The sequence below is a fragment of the Danio rerio genome, chromosome 20 (assembly GCF_049306965.1).
Source record: "Danio rerio strain Tuebingen ecotype United States chromosome 20, GRCz12tu, whole genome shotgun sequence".
NCBI classification, from domain to species: Eukaryota; Metazoa; Chordata; class Actinopteri; order Cypriniformes; family Danionidae; genus Danio; species Danio rerio.
This window is the reverse complement of record NC_133195.1, coordinates 25390001-25411398: the sequence shown is the minus strand read 5'-3', so window position 1 is coordinate 25411398 and position 21398 is coordinate 25390001. Positions and strand designations below refer to the sequence as shown.

The window sequence follows — 21398 nt, the reverse complement described above, 5'->3', positions numbered from 1 at the left end:
TGGCTGTGTGTTCAGGAGCTCAGCAGAAACATCTGTGATTGGTCAAAATGGGTATCGGTGCACTCGCTTCATTCTGCGTTAGCACAGACATGAGAGTAGGCTATATTAACAGTGGAACTAGAATTGTGTAACTATTAGAATTACCATACTGCTCATTCTGACCATTCTCATATAAAACGCCATATTGTCACAACATATTTACATTCAAAGCTATTATTGAGATATTAAAATTAAGCTTTGAATGTCTGGCATCATATTTAATGACACCATTACCCTAAAAATATAATATTTTTTTGGTAATACAGCCTATAAATATGTGGTTAAGATACTAAAACACTTAAAGGCTTGGCTTTCATTTTCACTTTCAAACAGGAGCTATTCGGCACAGAATATGCTGTTTTGAAAGATATCTGAAGTAAATTGATGTTTTTGCCATCAGAAAGTTTTGTTTATGTTAGCAGGAAGTTGCTAGGCAAGAAAATGCACACATATTTAAAGTCACAGCGAAAAGTATCAGACATGCATGCAGTCAGTTTGACCAATATGGTAATTTAAGGCAGAAATGCTCAGTTCTTTACTGTTTTGTAAAAAAAAAAAAATAACAATTTCAGAAAGAAATACACTGATAGTTAGAAAACGGCAGGGTGTTATAAATATGTTAGTTTTATTTCAAAGAGTTATAAAATTACAAAAATTAAAAACTCTCTGTGTATCTATCCACTCAAACCTTGCAGATGAGTGATTAATCTGCTGACAAATTAGCTGATTTGATGATGTTTTTAAATGCTTTCTCCAAAGCTTGAAACGCTGTCAGTGATGTCATCAGCACACAAGCAGCCAATAGTGTTCAGCTTTTTCTGACGACTCCTCCCCTCAAAATTTCATTGGCTGTGGTTTGGTAGCTTGAATGAGCTGATGGGGAATGAGTTGTTGTCAGATCATGTAGTGTGTGACCCCCCTCTTGTGGATCGTTCACGGAGTGTTGCGTAGTGTGAACACCACAGAGATTAAAAGACACAAAGTCAAGTCATGTAGTGTGAACAGCACAGCGATCTGCTGATGTTTAAAATCCTGTAGTGTGAACTAGGTCTAACATGAACAATAAATGCATTGCGATTGAAAGCCAGCAGTTAGTAAGCAAACTTTATACATCCGGGCAGTATAGAGTTTGGCAAGTATTACACATATAGTTTGACCCTCATATTCACATAGAAGAAAATAAACCATGACCATTTAAACGGCAGAAAATAAAAACCCTAAATGATGTTTATTTTTTCTCTTGAAGTTTAAAGACTTTTTCTAAAATGGCCGCAATATTATTTAAAAAAAACTATTTTGTATTTGCATATTTTTATGAAGGCTGTACACTTACAGTAGGTGAGAGTTTAATGTGGCCATAACCGCCGTACGATCTACCGCCGCCGCTCTAAAGAACGAAGAACGTGTTTTTTAAGTATGACCGCAGTTTGCGACTATGCCGCCAGGTGGCAAAAAGGGACGGGATGTGAACCGACAGAAATAGACTATACATTAGCTGTAAATACTCTGCTACTTGTAAATAAAGATAAACAATAAAACAAAGCATTACAAGTTCTTCATTAACCATTAAAAAGACAACTAGGCTACATTATTTAAAGGAATAAAGAATAACAAATAACCTTTGTCGTAAAGTGCTTAAGTAGGCTATATGCTTCAGCATACAAACACTAGTTGGCGTGAGATTGTGTTAGTTTGTTAAATTAATAATAATCTAGCCTAAATAAAAAGAAAGTGAAATATTCACAGTTTTATAGAAGCCTATATTAACTGAAAGAAGGATATTTCTGATCACAGTTTGACACAGAGGAGTTGACAAACCAGTATAGGGGGCAATAATTGTCTTGGGGTTTTGACCGGCCAGCTATAAAAGCATTTCAACACCACAAAAACTACTGGCACACCCATGCTGCTTTATTTTAGAGGTTTAGTGGAGGTGGATCAGTTTTGACCCTTAGGACATATTGAAATATATAAGAGCAATTAGAAACATTTCATATTCGGTCAAACACTTAATTACATGCCAGTTTAAAAACAAACAATATATAGATTTATACAACAGTTTTGTCTGGTTCTTGAATCTGACTGGCTGATAGCCGTGTGATATTCAATTAGTAACAGCATGTGTCCAGCCTCTTAACCCTTCACCCTTGTGTATTACTCCGCCCACATACATCAACAAGCACTCTTTGACAAATATTGCTGCTGTTGGACAACATAATGTACTTTTGAGGCGTTTTTAGTCAAGATTGTAGATGTTTAGATTGCAAATTTGCAGTTTATTTATAAAGATAGTGCCTATTTGAAAATATTTATAATTTCTGAGAGACAGCCATAAGCCTGTCTTTAAGCAAACACAATGATGTTCATCCACAAGATGGCGAAAGAGAACACATAACAAGCCCTAAGAGAAAAACGGCATAATTACAGCTGATCAAATCATTATTAAACAGGTAAATGACTTTCTAAGTCGATCTCTCTCTTTTGTATGTTGTAGTGCTGTATTTATACAGTAGTATTGTATTATGTATTTATATAGTAGTATAGTGATCTCCTGATTGCAACAGAGAAATCTCTGTAGACTGATGGCATTTCATGCTGTTCATCCTTAAAATCTAAAAATCTGAGCAAAATCACCTGTCACTTTAGATATCACACTAGAGATCATTCAAACACTAGCTCAAAAGTGATGTTAATGAATGAGCAACGATTTCTGCTGTTTTGACCATCAGCTGCAGATGTGAATGGATGGCGGAAGAAAGTACTACCTCTTACAAATGGGTTTTGAGACTCTCCGTGTTTGATTTTCTTTTTTTTACACACGATTATGCCGTCGAAGTGTAGTTCAAACACAATATCACACGAGTAGCAGTAGGATGTGGCTGTGTATCGTCACTTGTGGGACACTAAGGCCAACACACGCCTCCCACCAGTGCCGATATACAACCATGCACTGCTACTCATGTTATATTGCTCATATACAGTATGTCACATAACCAACAGATCTTTAATACACTTAATTTCCATTGATAACTTCTTTGGCCTCATTGGATATGCAAGTATTTTAGCTATATTTTTATGAAAAATGTAAAAACTTTTTTTTTGTATTGACTGAGTAGTAAGCATAGCTAGATTTAGGTTAAATAACTTTAATTTTTGTAACTTTAACCAAAATGTTAAATGAATAAATTTGCAAATGCATGCACTATTAAACTATTATTTTTATACTATTTTAGGTATAAATATAGATAAATGTGTGTGTTGACTTGTAAAAATGTTAGTTGTGTATTTAAGTAAAATAAGATAAAATAAGTGTCAAAAATGTAAGAAAATAGGCATTCTAAGGTTTCGAATAGTACCATATTGGTCCTTTACACACCTTTGCAATTTAAAGGAAAACATTAGTGATGTCATTCTGCACCTTGTACCATGGACTGCAGAGTTTAAGATGTTCAAAAAGTTCTTGATCAATTGCTGTTCATATTCTGAAAATATGAGAATTCCGACACGGATTATAGATATATAAAAGATAAGAGAGATGGGAGGAAATAGAGCAGGAAGTCAACAGATGAACGATCAAAGCAGCGGAGAGATGAAACGATTCGAATTAAAACATTAGAGTGACAGATTTACAAAGGAAGCGAGAGAGACTGTAACTCTTGTGAACTGGGACCGGCTCCAGGCCACTTGCGGGGTGCGGATGAGGGGCTCTAGAGGGAGGATTTTTAGGACTGTCAAACCGGGCAGCAGGAAAAACAAGGGTGTTTGGACACTGGGTCAAAAAACAAATTGCGCCCACGCACACATAAGCCAGACGCACATTCATACAGGAATAACGGCACACGGTTTTGACTCCCATGTGTTTGAGGGAGGCAAAACAAGCTTGTTGTGTTAGGGAGGTCAGAAAGCCTAGAAATTGTCCAGAAAGCATCTCTGCGTGTGCGTTGGTGTGCATACAGTTAGATATAATCCAGGATGAGGCATTGGGCTCCAGGCTGAGGGCAACGGGGCGACCCGAGGGTGGGTTACGGGTTCAGAGGTCAAAGGTGAAGCGCCATAATTTTGTCTGTGTGCGTGTTAATGACGGCCTGGAGCCACTGATGCAGCTTAACAGCGTGCGTAAATGTGCGTTATCCATCTCTCTTCAAAAACAAAAAGAGACACAGTAAAGACGTATTCAGCTCTTCAAGGGTCTGTGTGAAGAATTAGCTTTGGATACATGTGGATATACGAGATATAAAGGATGAGGGGAAAGATCTTTTCAATACATTAGTAAAAGTAAATAAAACATATTCATAGATCACAGATAAGTCACAAAGTGCTTTACAGTAAAATGAAAACAAAAGTCAAAACAGGTTAAATTCTAGTAGTACAAATAACATCAAATTATATGAAATGCTATGTTGCATTTGCTATTTACATGGTGGACTTGGTCAGTGAAAAAACTGAATGGAAAAATGAAGTGAGAAAACAGTTAAACAGACCATCTGCAGCGAGGATAAAGATCGAGCCTACTCCATTCGGCTTCTTTACTTTACTTTTACTCTTTACTCTTTTACTTTCATGGAAAAGGAAATGGTGTTGTACGCACTACACTGAAGACATCAATTAGCCTACATATTAAATTTAGTTTGTTAAGTGCAAAGATTTGTTTCAAAACTATTTCTAAAGTCAGTTCTAATTTCCAGCAAATGAATGAATGAAGTAAACTATAAAAATCCAGTTCTATCCAAACAGACATCCTATTCTTATGTCCCATATGGAGATGCCTACGTCTCCAATACCCGCACAAATCTAAACTTGTTTTTATTAAAACAAATATGAATATGCATATAATAAATAATACTGCTAATAATAATAATAATAACATCATACAAATGCAAATTGTCATAAATAAAAATACCCCTGACATGAATAAGGCATGGAGGTAACTAACGCACTTTGCGCTGGACTTTAGACCACCTTTTACTTGGTCAATGGTGTGGCCTATTTCAGTTCTTTAAAATAGAAATGTGCCAACAATGCGCTTTAACACACCTCCTTTATAGACCGGCATACCCATGAGTCCACAAAGTAATGTAAACGGATTTGTCATTTACATAAAGTGTCGCAAAATGTGAAAATTAGGGTTGCACTGGTCTGAAAATAGCAACAAATCGCGCAAAAAACATCTTGGTTCTTATTGCACTGGGTGTATGATAGAGCCCCTAATCTGAAACACTAAAACTGAAACTTTACAGATCTGTTACATGGTTATTAAAATACTTATTTTCATTTTATCACCAAAAAACATGTTCATAATTCTGTCAATTAGGTCCTTTTGGTGTTTTAAAAGGGGTTTATGAAAACGATCTACTTGATTAGTTTTGATGACCTTCTAATGTAAAAAAACAAAAAACAAAGTTAAATTATGAGTGAAATAAAAGCCATTTTGTTGACTTATTACTCTTATATTTTAAATGGTTTAAAACTTCTTGCTGACAAATAGGCAAAACTTGGTGGTTTAAAACTGGTTGGCCAGACATAATGATTAAAAATTGCAATTATTTTTGAGGGCTGTGCTTTGATCACTGAAGAGTGTCTATTACTGTCAAACAATATTGCTTCTTGTTCTAATGCAGAGGTTCTCAAAGTGGGGGTCGGGACCCCCCGAGGGGTCGCGGGACAATGAAGGGGGGGGGTCGCCTGGTGATTTTCAAAAATCAATTAATTTTTATTAAACCTTAAGACTTACTGTATTTTATCAATAACCTACTAAAGAGAAAAAATAGTCGTTTATAGTTACTATAAACTATATAGTTACTATAGTAGCTTATAGTTAATAGTTCTATTGGATTGCGACTTCTCTAGTAATTACATTATACTAAAGGCACAGCAATACTTTCAGATGCAGCAGATTTTATAACACCAGGTTAAACTTTCTAGCCCATTTACAGCACTGACATACATAAAAAAACAAAAACAAAGAATAGGCTTGGGTCTATTGGTATGTGTGCGTCATTGCATACAAGGTTTCTGTATTTATAACCACCACCTCAGAGAAAATTGGGGGTCACGAGTCACTGGCATTGTCATTTTGGGGGTCGCGGGCTGAAAAGTTTGGGAACCCCTGTTCTAATGTACCCACCAGACAAGATACATTTTATTCTCCCCAAAAAGAATACAACTAAACAGGACACACTAATGCAAATGAAATTGTTTTGATGTCAGAAACCTTTTCATCTTTGACCCATATGCAACTAGAATCATAAAGAATGATTCAAAACAGTAATATATTGCACATAAGTGGATAAACTATCCAAGTTTTTATTGAATATACAGTGCTCAGCATATGTAAGTAAACCCCTCACAAAGCTATCATTTAAATGAATATTTTTAATAGGAAGCTATACAATGGTATATTTGTGTATATACATTAGATTAGTCAGTATTAAAGCCAAATCTGGAGCTCATCTAACAAAATAACTTATGATTACAGTCCAAAAACTAGCACACCCAAATTTATATGTTAGAGAAAAATATTAAATCAAATTAAATAAAAAGAGGGGAAAAAAATGTGAAATTTAGTAGGTTGTAATTTATTTATTTATTTTTTTCTTGCAATATTTTGCTTGAATTTAATTGCATTATCTTTCAATTTCCAAATATGCTTGGGACTAAAATATTATTTAATAAATATATCTGTTTAATAAATATGTTTTGTTTAAATGCACTAAAATACATTGCCTATATTCACTGAAAAATTGATAAAAATATGGGGTGTACTCAATTATGCTGAGCATTGTACTGTATACTCGGCTCACTTGTGACCACAGAACATCTCTCAAACTATACAGTACATCAACATTACCACGCAATCTTAAGCCACACATTGAGGATAACCAGAAGGAGAAGCTTTACGTCTGAGCAAAAGACAGAGATCAGAGCAGAAGTCTGTATAGAGTTCTGATCAGTTAACAGGCCTCAAGCTGAGCTCAAGCAGGATGAAGCTCTGATAGTGTGAGGGGTGGAGGAAGCCAAAGGTCACAGTTCCACTAATGCTGTATTAAGAGCACGTTTACCACACAATTAATCAGATCTTCAGTCAGTCACCCGCACCACTGCCCTCTGAGAGACCTCAGCAACACTGACCACCTAAAACATCTTACACTACACATACATCTAAGACCGGCATCACTATTACTAATCACACTTACAAACCATTTACATCCATCTCAGGTAATCCGATCATCACATGGTCAGGCAGGACTTGATGTTTACTACTGTGAATAACATGCATCTCTAGCAAGATCTTGTGATCAGATTTCCAAGGGTCTTTTGTTTCAACATTCGTTGCCTGTCAGTATATCCACGGTAAATTAGTCATTTAATTTGTATTACGAAATAAATTTTGGAGAATAATTATCATTAAATAGTTACACAGAATACATGAAAATACATTTTGCGATCATTTTTCTGGCCAGAGGAATTTTATTTTGTTAGATGTTGCACCGATGCCATAAACAATTTTATAGTTATCGATAAATGTTTTATTTTTTGAAGAATAAAACAGTGGTGCAGACTTAAACTGCAAGCCACATGCATGGACAATCTATAATGGATTTATTGATATTAGTTAGTTAATATCAGTTAGTTTTACTTTTAAAGTGTGAAGTGAAATATTCATCTAAGTCTTAAATCTGTAAGTGCACCATTTAAAACTATTGATTCATCTATAAAAGAGTCGACTCAGAGAAGTTAAAATGAATCGTTGAGGTAACAAGTCTTAAGGAGTGTCGGCATGACGTTGATGCAGAATTCTAGCCCCGGCCATTTCTTGCGTGCGCATAAAACTTTGTTTTACGGATTTAAACGGCACCCATGGTAAAAAAATCTACTTTTCAAGCTGTTTGGACAGATCTGTGTATTGGTATAGTGTATAGACCGTCATACTGGGGTGATATGAACACACCCAGTCCTTTTTTTTTCAATTTAACTACAAAAAAAAAAGGGTCGGCCAATTGGAGCTTTTTTCAAATCGGTCGCACCATTACGTAGGTGTGCGATCCCCCCGCCCACCGAATTGATTGACAGCTGTGCACATTAACATGTTCGCGTGTATATGTCAACAAGACCAGGCAGACATACGCAAAGCAACCGGGAATAAAAGGTCTGTTCTGTTCGCTAGGATCAGCAATCATCATCAAATGTGATTAAGAGTGAGTTTCACATGTTTAAAGTGTTTTAAAACAGAGTATGTGTGTAATTAATTACAGGGTTTTACTTCAGCTTTACTTCATCAGCACAGCTGCGTGTCAGAACAATTATAAAAGAAGACGCTTCAATCCCAGTTTGTGGAAGTTAAATCAGGTTTATTTTGTACATTAGCATAACAGATATCCACACAGTACTTGAAGTTAGCCTTAACTAAGCTAAGCGCGCTCTGTCTGTCTGCCTCCCTGCGTGCGTGCGTGTGTGTGTGTGTGTGCGCGCGCGTTAACTTTGTAACGATATTGTGTGTAACTCAATGCAACTTCACAATACTGATTAGTAAAGGTTAGTTCTTACTGTAGTATCTCACAAACGCTACGTGAGACCTTCTTCCTTTAAGTCTGTCTGTTGTCTGACGCAGCTGAGGGAGGAGGCATGTAGAAATAGTGGGCGGGAAAGACTCGTCTTAAAGGCGCAGTACGACAAAACCACCCCCTGCTAGAAATCAGTATAAAACAGCATCTTGTAAAAGGTATAATGAAAAATCTGATGGGTATTTTGATCTGAAACTTTATATACACATTCTAGAGATGCAAAAGACTTATATTAAATCTGAAAAAAGGGGTAACCTAGGTGCCCTTTAAATGCGTTTGTGAGCTTGCGATCCACTGCTGTTTGTCATTGCTACGGCCACCGTCAGCTGTTCCTACACACATGTAGTGATCAAGTTTCAAAATAGTTCAGCTTTTGCCGCTGTGTGGATTAATACTGAATTTGTGTCACTTAGGGTTAAGAATAGAGCAATATGCTGGTGTTAAACTGCATTACTTTATTGCATTCCTGCATTAGGCTCACATATACTCTCTGCACTCTGACTAGTTCAAAATTATCGATAAGCTGCGGTGGGCTTTTCTCTCTGTCTCGCGCTGAATGCATTCAACCATTCACAACAGACTGGGTCATCGGACCAATCAGCACAGATTAGCATCGTGCTAATGAGAAGTTTGGAAACAAATTAATCTCTGAACAAATTATATGGGAGTCATTGGGATAATTAGGTAAAAACAAATGCATATTAAATCAGTCAATGAAAGTGTTTTTTGACGTTGCATGCATATCAGCCTGTTGTTGGAGACCCCCCAAAAGCAAAATATGACCTTTTTAAATGCATATTAGAGGTTTTTTAAGAGTATTTACCAAAAAAATAAGTAGATATTTAAAGAGCCTTTCAGTTAACATTTGTTTTAAATAACAACATTTTTTTCATAATTCATGATTCATAGTAATTGTCTGTGGTTGGCTGTTTTTTCATAAATACCACAGTAATCATATCATGCATTTTTTTTAACCATCGGTAGTGAGATGCTGGTGTTGTTATCATGATCTAAAAATGTTACAAAATGACAAAATAAAAAATGGGATGTTACCTTGAATTCACACCACCGCTGGCAAGAGCATCAGAATAACACCAATGATGCTTTTGCCTGCCACTGTCACTCTGACAATCCAATTAGTTTACATGTTATTTTAATGAAATAAACCAATTACAATCCATTTGTGTAGTGAAGCTTTTGTGTTCATATTTAGGTGCTAGTCTAATTTCAACATGCTGTATACAGAAGACATTTATTAGCTTTGGTCTTCACGTTAACTTGAACTCCTGCCCATCGTACATTACAAACTGGGAAACCCTCATAGCAATAATCAACCTCTGTGCTTTAATTTGCTTGGGAACTAAAGAAGTTTGAACCAAAGTTTTTTGGACTGCTTTCTCTGAAATCCCCTTAAGCGGTGGATTTGTACATTTCAATAGATTGCTACCAAACCCCATCATAGCTCATTACCATAAAGTTGATCTGATTTAAACTCTCTTTGACACTGTCTGCTCCCAGTGAAAATGAATGACTTACGGCTATTTTGACGCTTTCACCAGTGGCAATTTTGTTAAATAACAGTTCAGATTGAACAATTGATTCCTAGAGCTTTTGATAGCTTTTGAGTAATTGAGCTTTTTGAGTAATTAATTCCAGCAGTGCCACTACTCTCAAATGTCATAGTCTGGGGGCTAGTTTACATTTAACAAATGTTAATTATTTAATGACATCGGAATATAGCGACATATTAACAAATGCTAAATTACAAAAACTGGCAAATAAACACTGCCTACACATGTACTTTTAAAGTTTAATCTCACAAAGTTGACATTTAAAGAGAATTCTCTTTACTTTATTTGAGCAAGAACCCTCGAGCAATAACCTGGCAACACCTACAATGCCTGTGCATAATGGCGGAGACTTATTTATGGTCAAGCCACTCACAATTTCTTCACAAAATGTAAAAAAATCAAGTTAGATAATTTAATAATGTTAAATAAATCCAGTTTACTTACATAAAAACATGTTTGACAACATAATGGGAGTGTTTAAAAAAAAAAAAAAGGAGTCACTTGGTATGGATATAATTCCACACTCTGTATGCTGGACTGTGAGGTAACGGGAATGGGTGAAAGAGAGTACTTGTTGACAGCTTTCCTTGACCACAACACGCTCTCGAGCAAACACTTTCACATTCCGCTGCAAGAGCTGCACACCATTCGTACCAGACCCGAGGGCACGGTGCCCACCTATCCTCATCTCTGTGTCAGCTTATTAACTTTAAGCTGCACTCTAAAACCGTCTTAGTGAGACAGCAGAAGCCAAAGAAACCCAACCTGTCAAAACTCTCAGCCATGGTCAACAAAACAGAGCACAGTGCTGTCATTAGGCACTGTCAAGGCCACAGCTTCAGCAAGGACACGGTCACCCAGCAGCTGCTGTTTTTAAAAGATATAATAGTCAGTCTGTGAATTCGCCACTGCATACAAGATAGATGAGGAATGCTGAAATTAAATAAATGAACACATACAGCAGGAGGCAAAATTATTAGTGCTATTGTAGAATTTGTATTATTTTTCAAATATAATAGTCATTAAAACTATTATGTTTGCCAGTGGTGAGTTGGCCTTTTTGTGTGGAGTTTGCACGTTCTCTCGTATTCGTATGGGTTTCCTCCAGGTGCTCCGGTTTCCCCACAGTCCAAAGACATGCGCTGAATTGGATAAACTAAACTGGCCATAGTGTATGAGTGTTTGAATGAGAGAATGCATGGGTCTTTCCCCGTGTAGGGTTGCGGCTGGAAGGGCATCCACTGCATATGCTGGAATTGTAGGCGGTTCATTCCGCTCTGGCGACCCCTGATGAATAAGGAACTAATCCGAAGAAAAATGAATGGAGGAATGAAATGTTCATTCCGCTTTTTTAGGCGGTTCATTCCGCTCTGGCAACCCTTGATGAATAAGGAACTAATCCGAAGAAAAATGAATGGAGGAATGAAATTTTATGTTTAAACATCTGTTAAAAAATCTAAAATTTAACTTCAAATGTACATATAGGAAATAATAAACTTTTGACAGAAGTCAAGATTAATATGGTGACCAATGAGAGAGAAGTGATGATCAAAATGTATTAATTAATCATTTAACTGACTGATAACTATTTCTATTCTCATTCGAGGATTGTGCAATTACCTTAGTAGCGGACTAACACCAAACACAAAATTATATACAATTATATTATATACATTAAGTGCCAACAGTTTTACATCAAAAATACTTTAAATTACTATTAGACACTATTTTGGACACTATTTGTTTTATATTTTTATTGTGTTATTAGCTGAGCAACAAACTTGCTAACACAATTTCTTTTAAAAGTACAATATACCTACTTTAATACTACAAAAAAGAACTCAAAGTGAACTGCGAGGAGCACTATTTTAGTGCTGCTGCTAATGCAGAGAGAGTGATGCAATATTTAACTTATGACTAATGAGCATCTATGATGGTTAAGGTCATCTAGTTTTCAGAACAGAGCTATAGACTGAGTGCAGCAGGGTGAGGCCTGCCTGGACGGATGCCTTTATTAACACGGTCCAGCTTTCCCGAACTTCGCCCCAGGAGGGTGAGAGAGGTAACCACAAGAGCTGAAGAATAAGCCTGTCTCATGCCAGTGTTTTCAGTAACACAATTTCAGCCTCTGGTTTCAGAAATCCAGCATGCAAATATTGGAGGGGGGAAGAAAATAACAAATGGAAAATAAAACAAAACATAATAAACAAGGGGAGAGAGTGAGGTGGAGGAAAAGGGTTCATTTTATTTATTACCTTGGGAAAGTCAGAGATCCTGTTACGGCCGGTGTTTTGAGTGCAAACAGAAACTAACAAGATACGCTCAAGGCTGAATGCAGATATTTGATGTCCCATAGAGAGCCTTATAATTACTGAATATTAACTTTTGGGATAAAATGCGCACACAGGCTGGGTCACACAAAGACAACCATGCTCATGGAGTGCTCCTAAAGTTCAAGGGACAAAGCTCTATTCAGGGCTTCATCAGATATATCCAAGATAGATGTCTTTAACATAATTTATTCCAGGAAAATTCAGTGCCATTACTACAATCACAAAAATAAAAAATAAAAAAAATCTTTAAGATATCAGTCCAAAATGCTGATTTTATGCTTTAAAGGGGTGGTCCACAGTGTATTTTTAAGGCCTAGTTGTGTTTATAAGATGCAATCCAATGTGTGCTCATGCTTCATTTGTAGAAAACATTTGTAGTAGATCATAAACAGCGACTCAGCTTACATGAAAATGACTGTCATATTTCCTAGCTCCTCCAAAAGACCCGCCCTCAAGAGGCTCTGATTGGTCAGCTAACATGTGCTGTGATTCGCAGATCGCCTCCATGTCACCAGGAAAAGTGTCACGCACATACAAGACCTTGCTTTTGCGCTGTGTAAACAGTCAGTCAGATTAGCTGTCAGCCATATTAGTTTGTGCCTTATTGAGTCAGAAAATAAAAAGCAAACAACTGAACCTCAGACCAGCTCTCTAAAATAAAATAAAAAATGTGTCTTTAACATTTATTGGAATAAGCATGTGTAAGTAATATGAAATGTTCACACACCTTTTGCGAGTTTGTTATTTGAGATGTAGAATGCACGAAAACCTGCTGCATAATTAGAAAGACACTGAAAGCAACAGCATAGAGAGATACTGCTGAAGATTGTAAGTTTTTACAGGGGTTTGACGGATAAATATGAATTTGTAGCTAAACTGTTAATGCCAAACAGTATTTCCCCTTGATTACGACCTCACTAAAACATACAGTTAACACTAGGAACTGTGCATGTACTAGATCAATTTTAACAAGTAAAAATACTTACAGGTTGTGGCTCACAGTCCACAGCTTCGTCAGTTGGAGGAGTTTTTAGCTGAATCCAGCACTGAACAGAGAGATTCTGGAAGCTCTCCTTTTTCAAATGCTAGCTATATGTTATTTTATAATTCTCTGGAACATAATTAAAATTAAACTGTAAGCACTTCTCTCTTTGTGTCGTGTCCGTTGGAAGCCCAAATACAGAAACAGAACAAGCTCTGTGAAAATAGCAGCGTTTGCTACTTTACAGCACTACAGCACCTCTGGCCACGCCCTGTTGCAGCGCATAACCTCAAGCACTTGTGATCTCACAAGCCCGGATGTATTTTTTTTTAGTCCCCAAACATTGTTCGCTGTAGACTTTGCTTACATTACACATCAACTAAAGTTTTAAAAATGACAAAGTAGTGGACCACACCTTTAAGAAACAATGTTATTATCACTCTTGAAAACTATGCCTGTTGCTCAATTTAGTGGAAACAGTGATACTTAAGTTTTTGAAAAAAAGAAGATGAAAAAAAACAACAACAACAACAACAACAACAACAACAACAACACACATATTTGAAATAGAAACATTTACATTAAACAATTTAAGGTAATTGGTTGCAAACAATTTATATGGGCTGAATTTAAATAAATTAAATTTAGTAATGTAGTTCCAATGTAGTAAATCCAAAGTACAACTTTTTCAGCGTACTGTATCATCAATTGTATGTATTTTTGTTCAAATATATTGTCTGTATGATGACAATGGATTGAGACCAATGTTATTTTTAAAAATATATATCTTCTTTTGTTTCACAAAAACAGTAAGATATAAATTTGTATGGCCTAAATCTAAATAAAATCTCATCAAAAAGTGTTTCTTATTATATTTCATATTTCATTTCTTGATAGAAGATAGTGCTGCTCTTATTTTATACAGCTTGGACACAAACAAGTGATTAGCATAATGTTTTACATGTTAGTAAACACCTTTCCTCTATTTTCCCCCCAGAGTGAGGATGCCCACTAGAGAGCTGAAGGTTTACACGCTTGTGTGCTGATTGCTGTTTAGCTGTTTGGTGGTTTGGCTGATGCGGCTGGTCTGGCCTGCTTCTGCCTCGTGTTTTTTCCTGATTTGTTTTAATGAGTTCCTATGGGCTGAGCTTTCCCGCTGATCTCTTTACAGCCACAGGAACCAGAAAGTCCATCAAAAACAGTCTGTGAAAACTAATAATGGAGGAGCGAGAGGATATTAGTCTGGAACGCGTTTCAGCATGTTCTAGAGTGGTTAAGATATTTTGATAAGTACATCCCTCTATTAAAACCCTTTCCCCCCAAAATCTCTCTGAAGAACTTGGCTTTTCTTCTCTCTCTTGGGTTGCATTTTTTCCACATTTCCTATTAAGGTCTCTGTCCTTTCTCTCTACCCACGTCTCCCTTACTCCCTCTGTCCTCAACATATTTGACCCTTGACCTGTGATGTGATGCACACGCGTGTATCCGCCTCCAGACGGGCTTCAGTGAAAGCATTTCCTTTCACTTCTGCATCCTCGGAGAGCTAAACAACCCACTGGAGCACTGTGATCCAAACTCTAGTGAAGCTTAAAGAATCTCTCTGTTTTCCCCCAAAGCCAAATAGAGGGTGTTTACTGAGAGCTGCGGCCAGTTAGGCTGTTTAGACTGTTTACTCACTCACTCACTGCACCTGCAGACACTAGAGTAAACTATACAGAGCACAGTACAAACAGAAAAACACAACAGCCAAGTTAAAAGTGACCAGGACACATTACATTAAAAATAAAAGCTTTGTTAAAAGTTATTTGAGTTAGTTACAATAATATGAATAGCAACTGCTATTAAATATTTTTAAATAAGGTAACTTTGATGCCAAGATCAATAATAAACCTTTGTAACTCTAATGGAGCTCTTTGTAAAGACTAATGGAGCTGCTTAGAATCAAACAAAGACAAACACATGGTTCATGATCAGCTGACCATGAATGGATGAAGAGAAAGGTACTGGATAGGTGGATGTATACATAAATGGATGTATTGATGGATGGATACTGTAAATTTAGATGGATGGATGGATGGATGGATGGATGGATGGATGGATGGACAGGCATAAGTTTAGATGGATGGATGGACAGACATAAGTTTGGATGGATGGATGGATGGATGGATGGATGGATGGATGGATGGATGGATGGATGCATGGATGGATGGACATAAGCTTGGATGGATGGATGGATGGATATAAGTTTAAATAAATTGATGGATGGAAGGATGGACATAAGTTTGGATAAATGGATAAAAATAAGTTTAGATAATTGGATGGATGGACATGCGTTTGGATAAATAGATGGGTGGACATAAGTTTAGATGGATGGATGGACGGACATAAGTTTGGATGGATGGATGGATGGATGGATGGACATAGGTTTAAATAAATTGATGGATAGATGGACATAAGTTTGGATAAACGGATGCACGGATGGATGGATGGACATACGTTTAGATAAATGGATAGATGGATGGATGGATAGATGGAACAGTTTAGATAAATGGATGGATAGATGGATGGATGAATGAATGGATGGATGGACAAGTTTGGATGGATGGATAGATAGACAGACAGTGACGGATGTCAGTTTTTAGTTGGATTGATGGATAGGCTTAGTTGCATTGATGGATGGTCCAATAGATAGATGAACTGATGGATAAAGCAATAGAGATGAGAGTTTGAATGAATTAATATTGCAGATTGATGAATTAATGGGGTGGGTGGATGCGTTGGCTGGTTAAATCAATGGGGCTGATTTATTGGTTGGATGAGTGGGTGAATAGTTTTGAAGAATTGATTGATAGGTAACGGATGGACAGAATGATGGACAGAATAATGGATTGGATTGGCTAGATGAATTGATGGATGGATGGGTGGATGTGTCAGTGAACAGCTTTACTTAAAATGATTGATGGATAGAAGGATGGGCAGAGTAATAGACAGGATTGGCTGGATATATGGATGAATATATGGATGATTGATGGATGGACAACTAAATTCATGAATTAAATATGTAATGATGGATGAGTGGATGGATGAGTCAGTGGACAGTTTTAGATGGAAGGATTGACAGCAAGATTGGCAGAATAATGGATAGGACTGGCTGGATATATGGATGGATGGAGAGCTAAATATGTAATGATGAATAAGTGGTTAGACAAATGGATGGATAAATGGACAGACAGATGAAATAATGGATGGTTCAACGAACAGAAAGATGTCTGGATTCACTTCTTTTAAATCCATTAAGCTTCCAGGAGTTTTACAGAATTACTGCCTCAGAACAAATGTATGTATGAACATAATCAATAGATTATCCTGCTTCAAAATCAATGGCTACTTCAGGCCATTTAACTGATTTAACATGATTTGTGATGACCTTTTGAGATTTAAGATGCCAATTTGGCAAATATTGATTGTGCTTTAAAGCCATGAACATCTGAATAGTATGCACTAGACAAAGAGAAGGAGTGTAAAAAAAGAGACCTACAGAAATCACAACTCTCACATTGGAGATATCCAGCCCATTGAATCAGGATATCATAAATCAGAACTCTACAGCCTGTTATTGACAGATCAGTGCACTGTATGATTGGCTAACCTGCAGGAGAAGTCTCTCAAAAGCAAGGCAGGCATCCCAGCGCTGGAGAGCAGGATGACGGAGCGCTTGAGCAGCAGCCAGTCCCAGCTGTAGGACCCCACTGTGACTTTCCAGAGCCCCCCAACTGTCTCGAAACAACTGCACATATGAACAGAGCTGTTCAGCTGTAACTCGGCCTGAGAAGAAAACAAAAAGAGTGCGTGTGAGAGAGAGTAACATAAGCACAGAAACATCATTCAGTCGTTCTGATTTCAGTGATTAACTTCAATTGTATCTTTGAAGTCAAACTTTTTTGTAGAGAAAATTATCATCAATCCCCTTCAATGGAAATCCATTAAAAGCACACTAATTTACTGGACACATACTGTTGTAAATGTAAACACACAAGTAATTTTGTAAACAGTCTCATCAGTGTGTCCAACTCGTGCCTATAACATCACAACACAACAATGTTAACACTAGGAAATGACTCAACATTATTCTAAGTGCATACACACAATTGTGAGTGAACTATCCAAAGCACCAGCTCATTTTCAAAATTGACTCATTATTTACATTCATGTTAAACACAAGAAACAAGAAGACCAAGATCAAGTTAGGTAAAGTACAATTGCAACATGAATGCAACATGTACTAAAGATCTAAACATGATGTTGCAAGATGCAAAAAAAAAACTGTAAAAAAAAAAGTCTGGGTTCCACACAATTTAAGTTGCCTCAACACAAATCAATTAAGTTAACTTAAAAATAAAACAATTAGGTGGGGGGGTTTAACTTAAATTGTGTGGAACCCTGACTTCTTATAAAATAAATAGGTGCTCCCCCCCACCCAGGTTTACAACTCAAACCAGGTGTCAGGCGGGCTCCACACAATTCATTTAAGTTGTCCGAACACAATTCTATTAACTTAAAGTTAATTTCAAAATAAAACAGTTAAGTTGTCCCTCCCCCCCAAAAAATCTTAATAATTGCGAAGTTTTACCTCATTTTAAATACGTAGTTTGAATAAGCAACAATTTTTTGAACGTGTAACTAAGAAAAAGGATCAAATTCTAGATTTTGCCCATTACAGCTTTAACCAGGTGTCAGGAAACATGTCTTCTTGCTGCAGAATCTGTTTGTTTGTGTGTGAGGAGAGGATTATTGGATGGATGACATAAGTTTGAATAAATGGATGAATGAATGGATGGAGATAAGTTTGGATAAATAGATGGATGAATGGATGGATGGATGGATGGAAGGAAGGATGGATGGAGATAAGTTTGGATAAATGGATGGATGAATGGACATGCATTTGGATAAATGGAAGGATGGATGGATGGAGATAAGTTTGGTTAAATGGATGGATGGATGGATGAACAAACATTTGGATAAATGGAAGGATGGATGGAGATAAGTTTGGATAAATGGATGGATAGATGGATGGATGGATGGATGGATGGATGGATGGATGGACATAAGTTTGGATAAATGATAGCACTGCAAAAAAAATCAGGGCTCCCCAAAAGTCATTCAAAATGTCCCGACACAAATCAATTAAGTTAATTTAAAAAGAAAACAATTGAGTTGTTAATTAAGTTGCCAAAATAAATCTGCTAAAAATGTTTCAGCTCATTTTAAATAAGTAGTTTGAACAAACAGCAAAACATTTTTGAGTGTGTAACTGAAGAAAGGATTGTATTTCAAAGTCACGTTTTTTTTCTTGTTTTATTCTAGATGTTGTCCATTGCAACTCAAACCAGGTGTCAGGAAACATGTCTTCTTGCAGCAGCTTTCTGTTTGTTTGTGTGTGAGGAGAGGATTATTGGCACGGTTTTGACTCCATTACACATTTTATAAGCTTTTCACAAGTTCTCAGCTGATAAAAATACCTCCATAGACACATACAAGTGTGATCAGCCCAGCAGAGAGCATTGTTTTGAACGACCAATATGTTCTGTTTTTCTCTCTCTGAAAAGTTCAGAATTTAAAATATGACAGTATGCCTGCTAAGCGAACCGGGACTAAGTACATTATTTTCATTTTGGGTCAGATTAGACAAACCAAGAAAACCAAACTCCCTGCACGATCTGTTTTAATATAATTATTTGGACATCCCAATGCTAGTGAAAGCAAGAATGAATTGAGTTTCACTTAATACCCAAACAGACACACTGTGGGAGAGAGAGACATTTTACCTTCATAAAATGACCACTATGGATGCACGCTGCTGTTCAAACGCACCACCAAACCAAACCACATCATGGATGCTTTAGTTTCTCCCTGTGTGTTAAGACTGGGAGAATGATGGATATAATATACACACTGCTTGGTAATGCAACCCCATGTATGAGATACAAGCCAAAAATATAAGTGCATGTGTGATTGAGGCTGATATATCCCATACTCAGAGTGTTTGTATGTGGTCAAGCCTCTTCTGAGCTCATTTATTACATTGGCACGTTTTAACTGAAAACACTTCAACATAGAAACACATCCTCGCTGGCCTTGGGGATCTCTTAGGAGTGCTTACAAAGACAGGAGAGAGAGTTCAGTTCCACATTATACTGACGGTCCTCCAGAGACATTCAGTTGACAACAAGTAACTTTTAAACTACATGTGAACTGGCAGACATAGAGTTTTAGTAGAGCATCTGCTTGCTTTCTTCTAACACTTTATTTTGAAGCTCCACAACAGACACATTACCAACTTTGAATAAATCTAATAGTAGATTAACTTCTACAAATAATTACAAATAATAATGTAAAAATCTACAAATTGTAATCAGTTGAGTTAGTTAACCTCTGATGTTTTAGCATCTATGAAGTTACTTAAAGTCAATAGTCTATACTTCAAGTCAATAGTGTCTAATTTGGACCAAAACAATCAACCATGACCTGGGATATTTGGCACCTCAATCCATCATAAACCCTTTAACTAACTGGTTAGTGTGATATATGATTTCTGCTTTACCTGGGGTCAACATTCAATCTACAGTATGTTTACAATATACACTCACCAGACACTTTATTAGGTACACCTGTCCAACTGCTCATTAAGGCAAATTTCTAATCAGCCAATCACATGGCAGCAACTCAATGCATTTAGGCAAGTAGACAAGGTCAAGACGATCTGCTGGAGTTCACATCGAGCATCAGAATGGGGAAGAAAGGTGATTTAAGAAACTTTGAATGTGGCATGGTTGTTGGTGCCATGGAGGCTGGTCTGAGTATTTCAGAAACTCTTGATCTACTGGGATTTTCAAGCACAACCATATCTGGGGTTTACAGAGAATGGTCTGAAAAAGAGACCATGTTTTGTTGATGCCAGAAGTCAGAGGTAAACAGCCAGACTGGTTCGAGCAGATAGAAAGGTGCTATAACCAAGTTGTGCAGAAGTGCTTCTTTGAGCGCCCAACATGTCAAACCTTGAGGCAGATGGGCTACAGCAGCAGAAGACCACACCGGGTCACCTAAGAACAGGAAACAAAGGCTACAATTCCGAAGGCTCACCAAAATTGGACAATAGAAGATTGGAAAAACATTACCTGGCCTGATCAATCTCGATTTCTGCTGCGACATTCGGATGTTAGGGTCAGAATTCGATGTCAACAACATGAAAGCATGAATCCATCCTGCCTTGTATCAACGGTTCAGGCAGGTGGTGGTGGTGTAATGTTGTGAGGGGTATTTTCTTGGTACACTTTGGGCCCATTAATACCAATTGAGCATTGTGCCAACGCTACAGCAAACCTGAATATTCTTGCTGACCATGTCCATGCCCTTATGACCACAGTGTATCCCTCTTCTGATGGCTACTTCCAGCAGGATTACCATGCTAATAAGGGTGAATCATCTCAGACTGGTTTCCTGACAATGAGTTCACTGTACTCCACAGTCACCAGACCTCAATCTAGTAGAGCACCTTTGGGATGTGGTGAAAGGGGAGATTTGCATCATGTATGTGCTGCCGTCAAACCTGCAGCAGCTGCACGATGCCATCATGTCAATATGGACCAAAATCTCTGACTAACAATGCCACAAAGGATTAAGGCAGTTTTGAAAGCAAAAGGGGGTAAAACCCAGTACTACTAAGGTGAACCTAATAAAGCGGCCAGTGAGTGTATTTTAACAGATGTTTAAATTTCTGAAGCTAAAAGTTGGAAAGCAAAAGCCAAAATGGAGGAGAAATAAAGGGGCGGTAGCTGGAGGGAGGCATCATTTCGACCTACAAATTTTGAGGGTATGAGGGGGGTGGGCTGGGTTCACATTCACACATAAAGCC

The 21398-nt window shown here is 37.2% G+C and overlaps 1 protein-coding gene across 4 annotated transcripts in view; it reads right to left on the bottom strand.

The window, feature by feature from the left end:
• Positions 1–21398, bottom strand: part of scfd2 (sec1 family domain containing 2) — a 271851-nt gene that overhangs the window by 210766 nt on the left and 39687 nt on the right. For all 4 annotated transcript variants that reach the window (XR_012395694.1, XR_012395693.1, XM_073933239.1 and 1 more), the window contains 1 exon segment: positions 17136–17311. Coding sequence is in view for 2 of the 4 variants with exons in the window: in XM_073933239.1 (XP_073789340.1) it covers positions 17136–17311 (176 nt within the window). In the remaining 2 variants the exon portion in view is untranslated.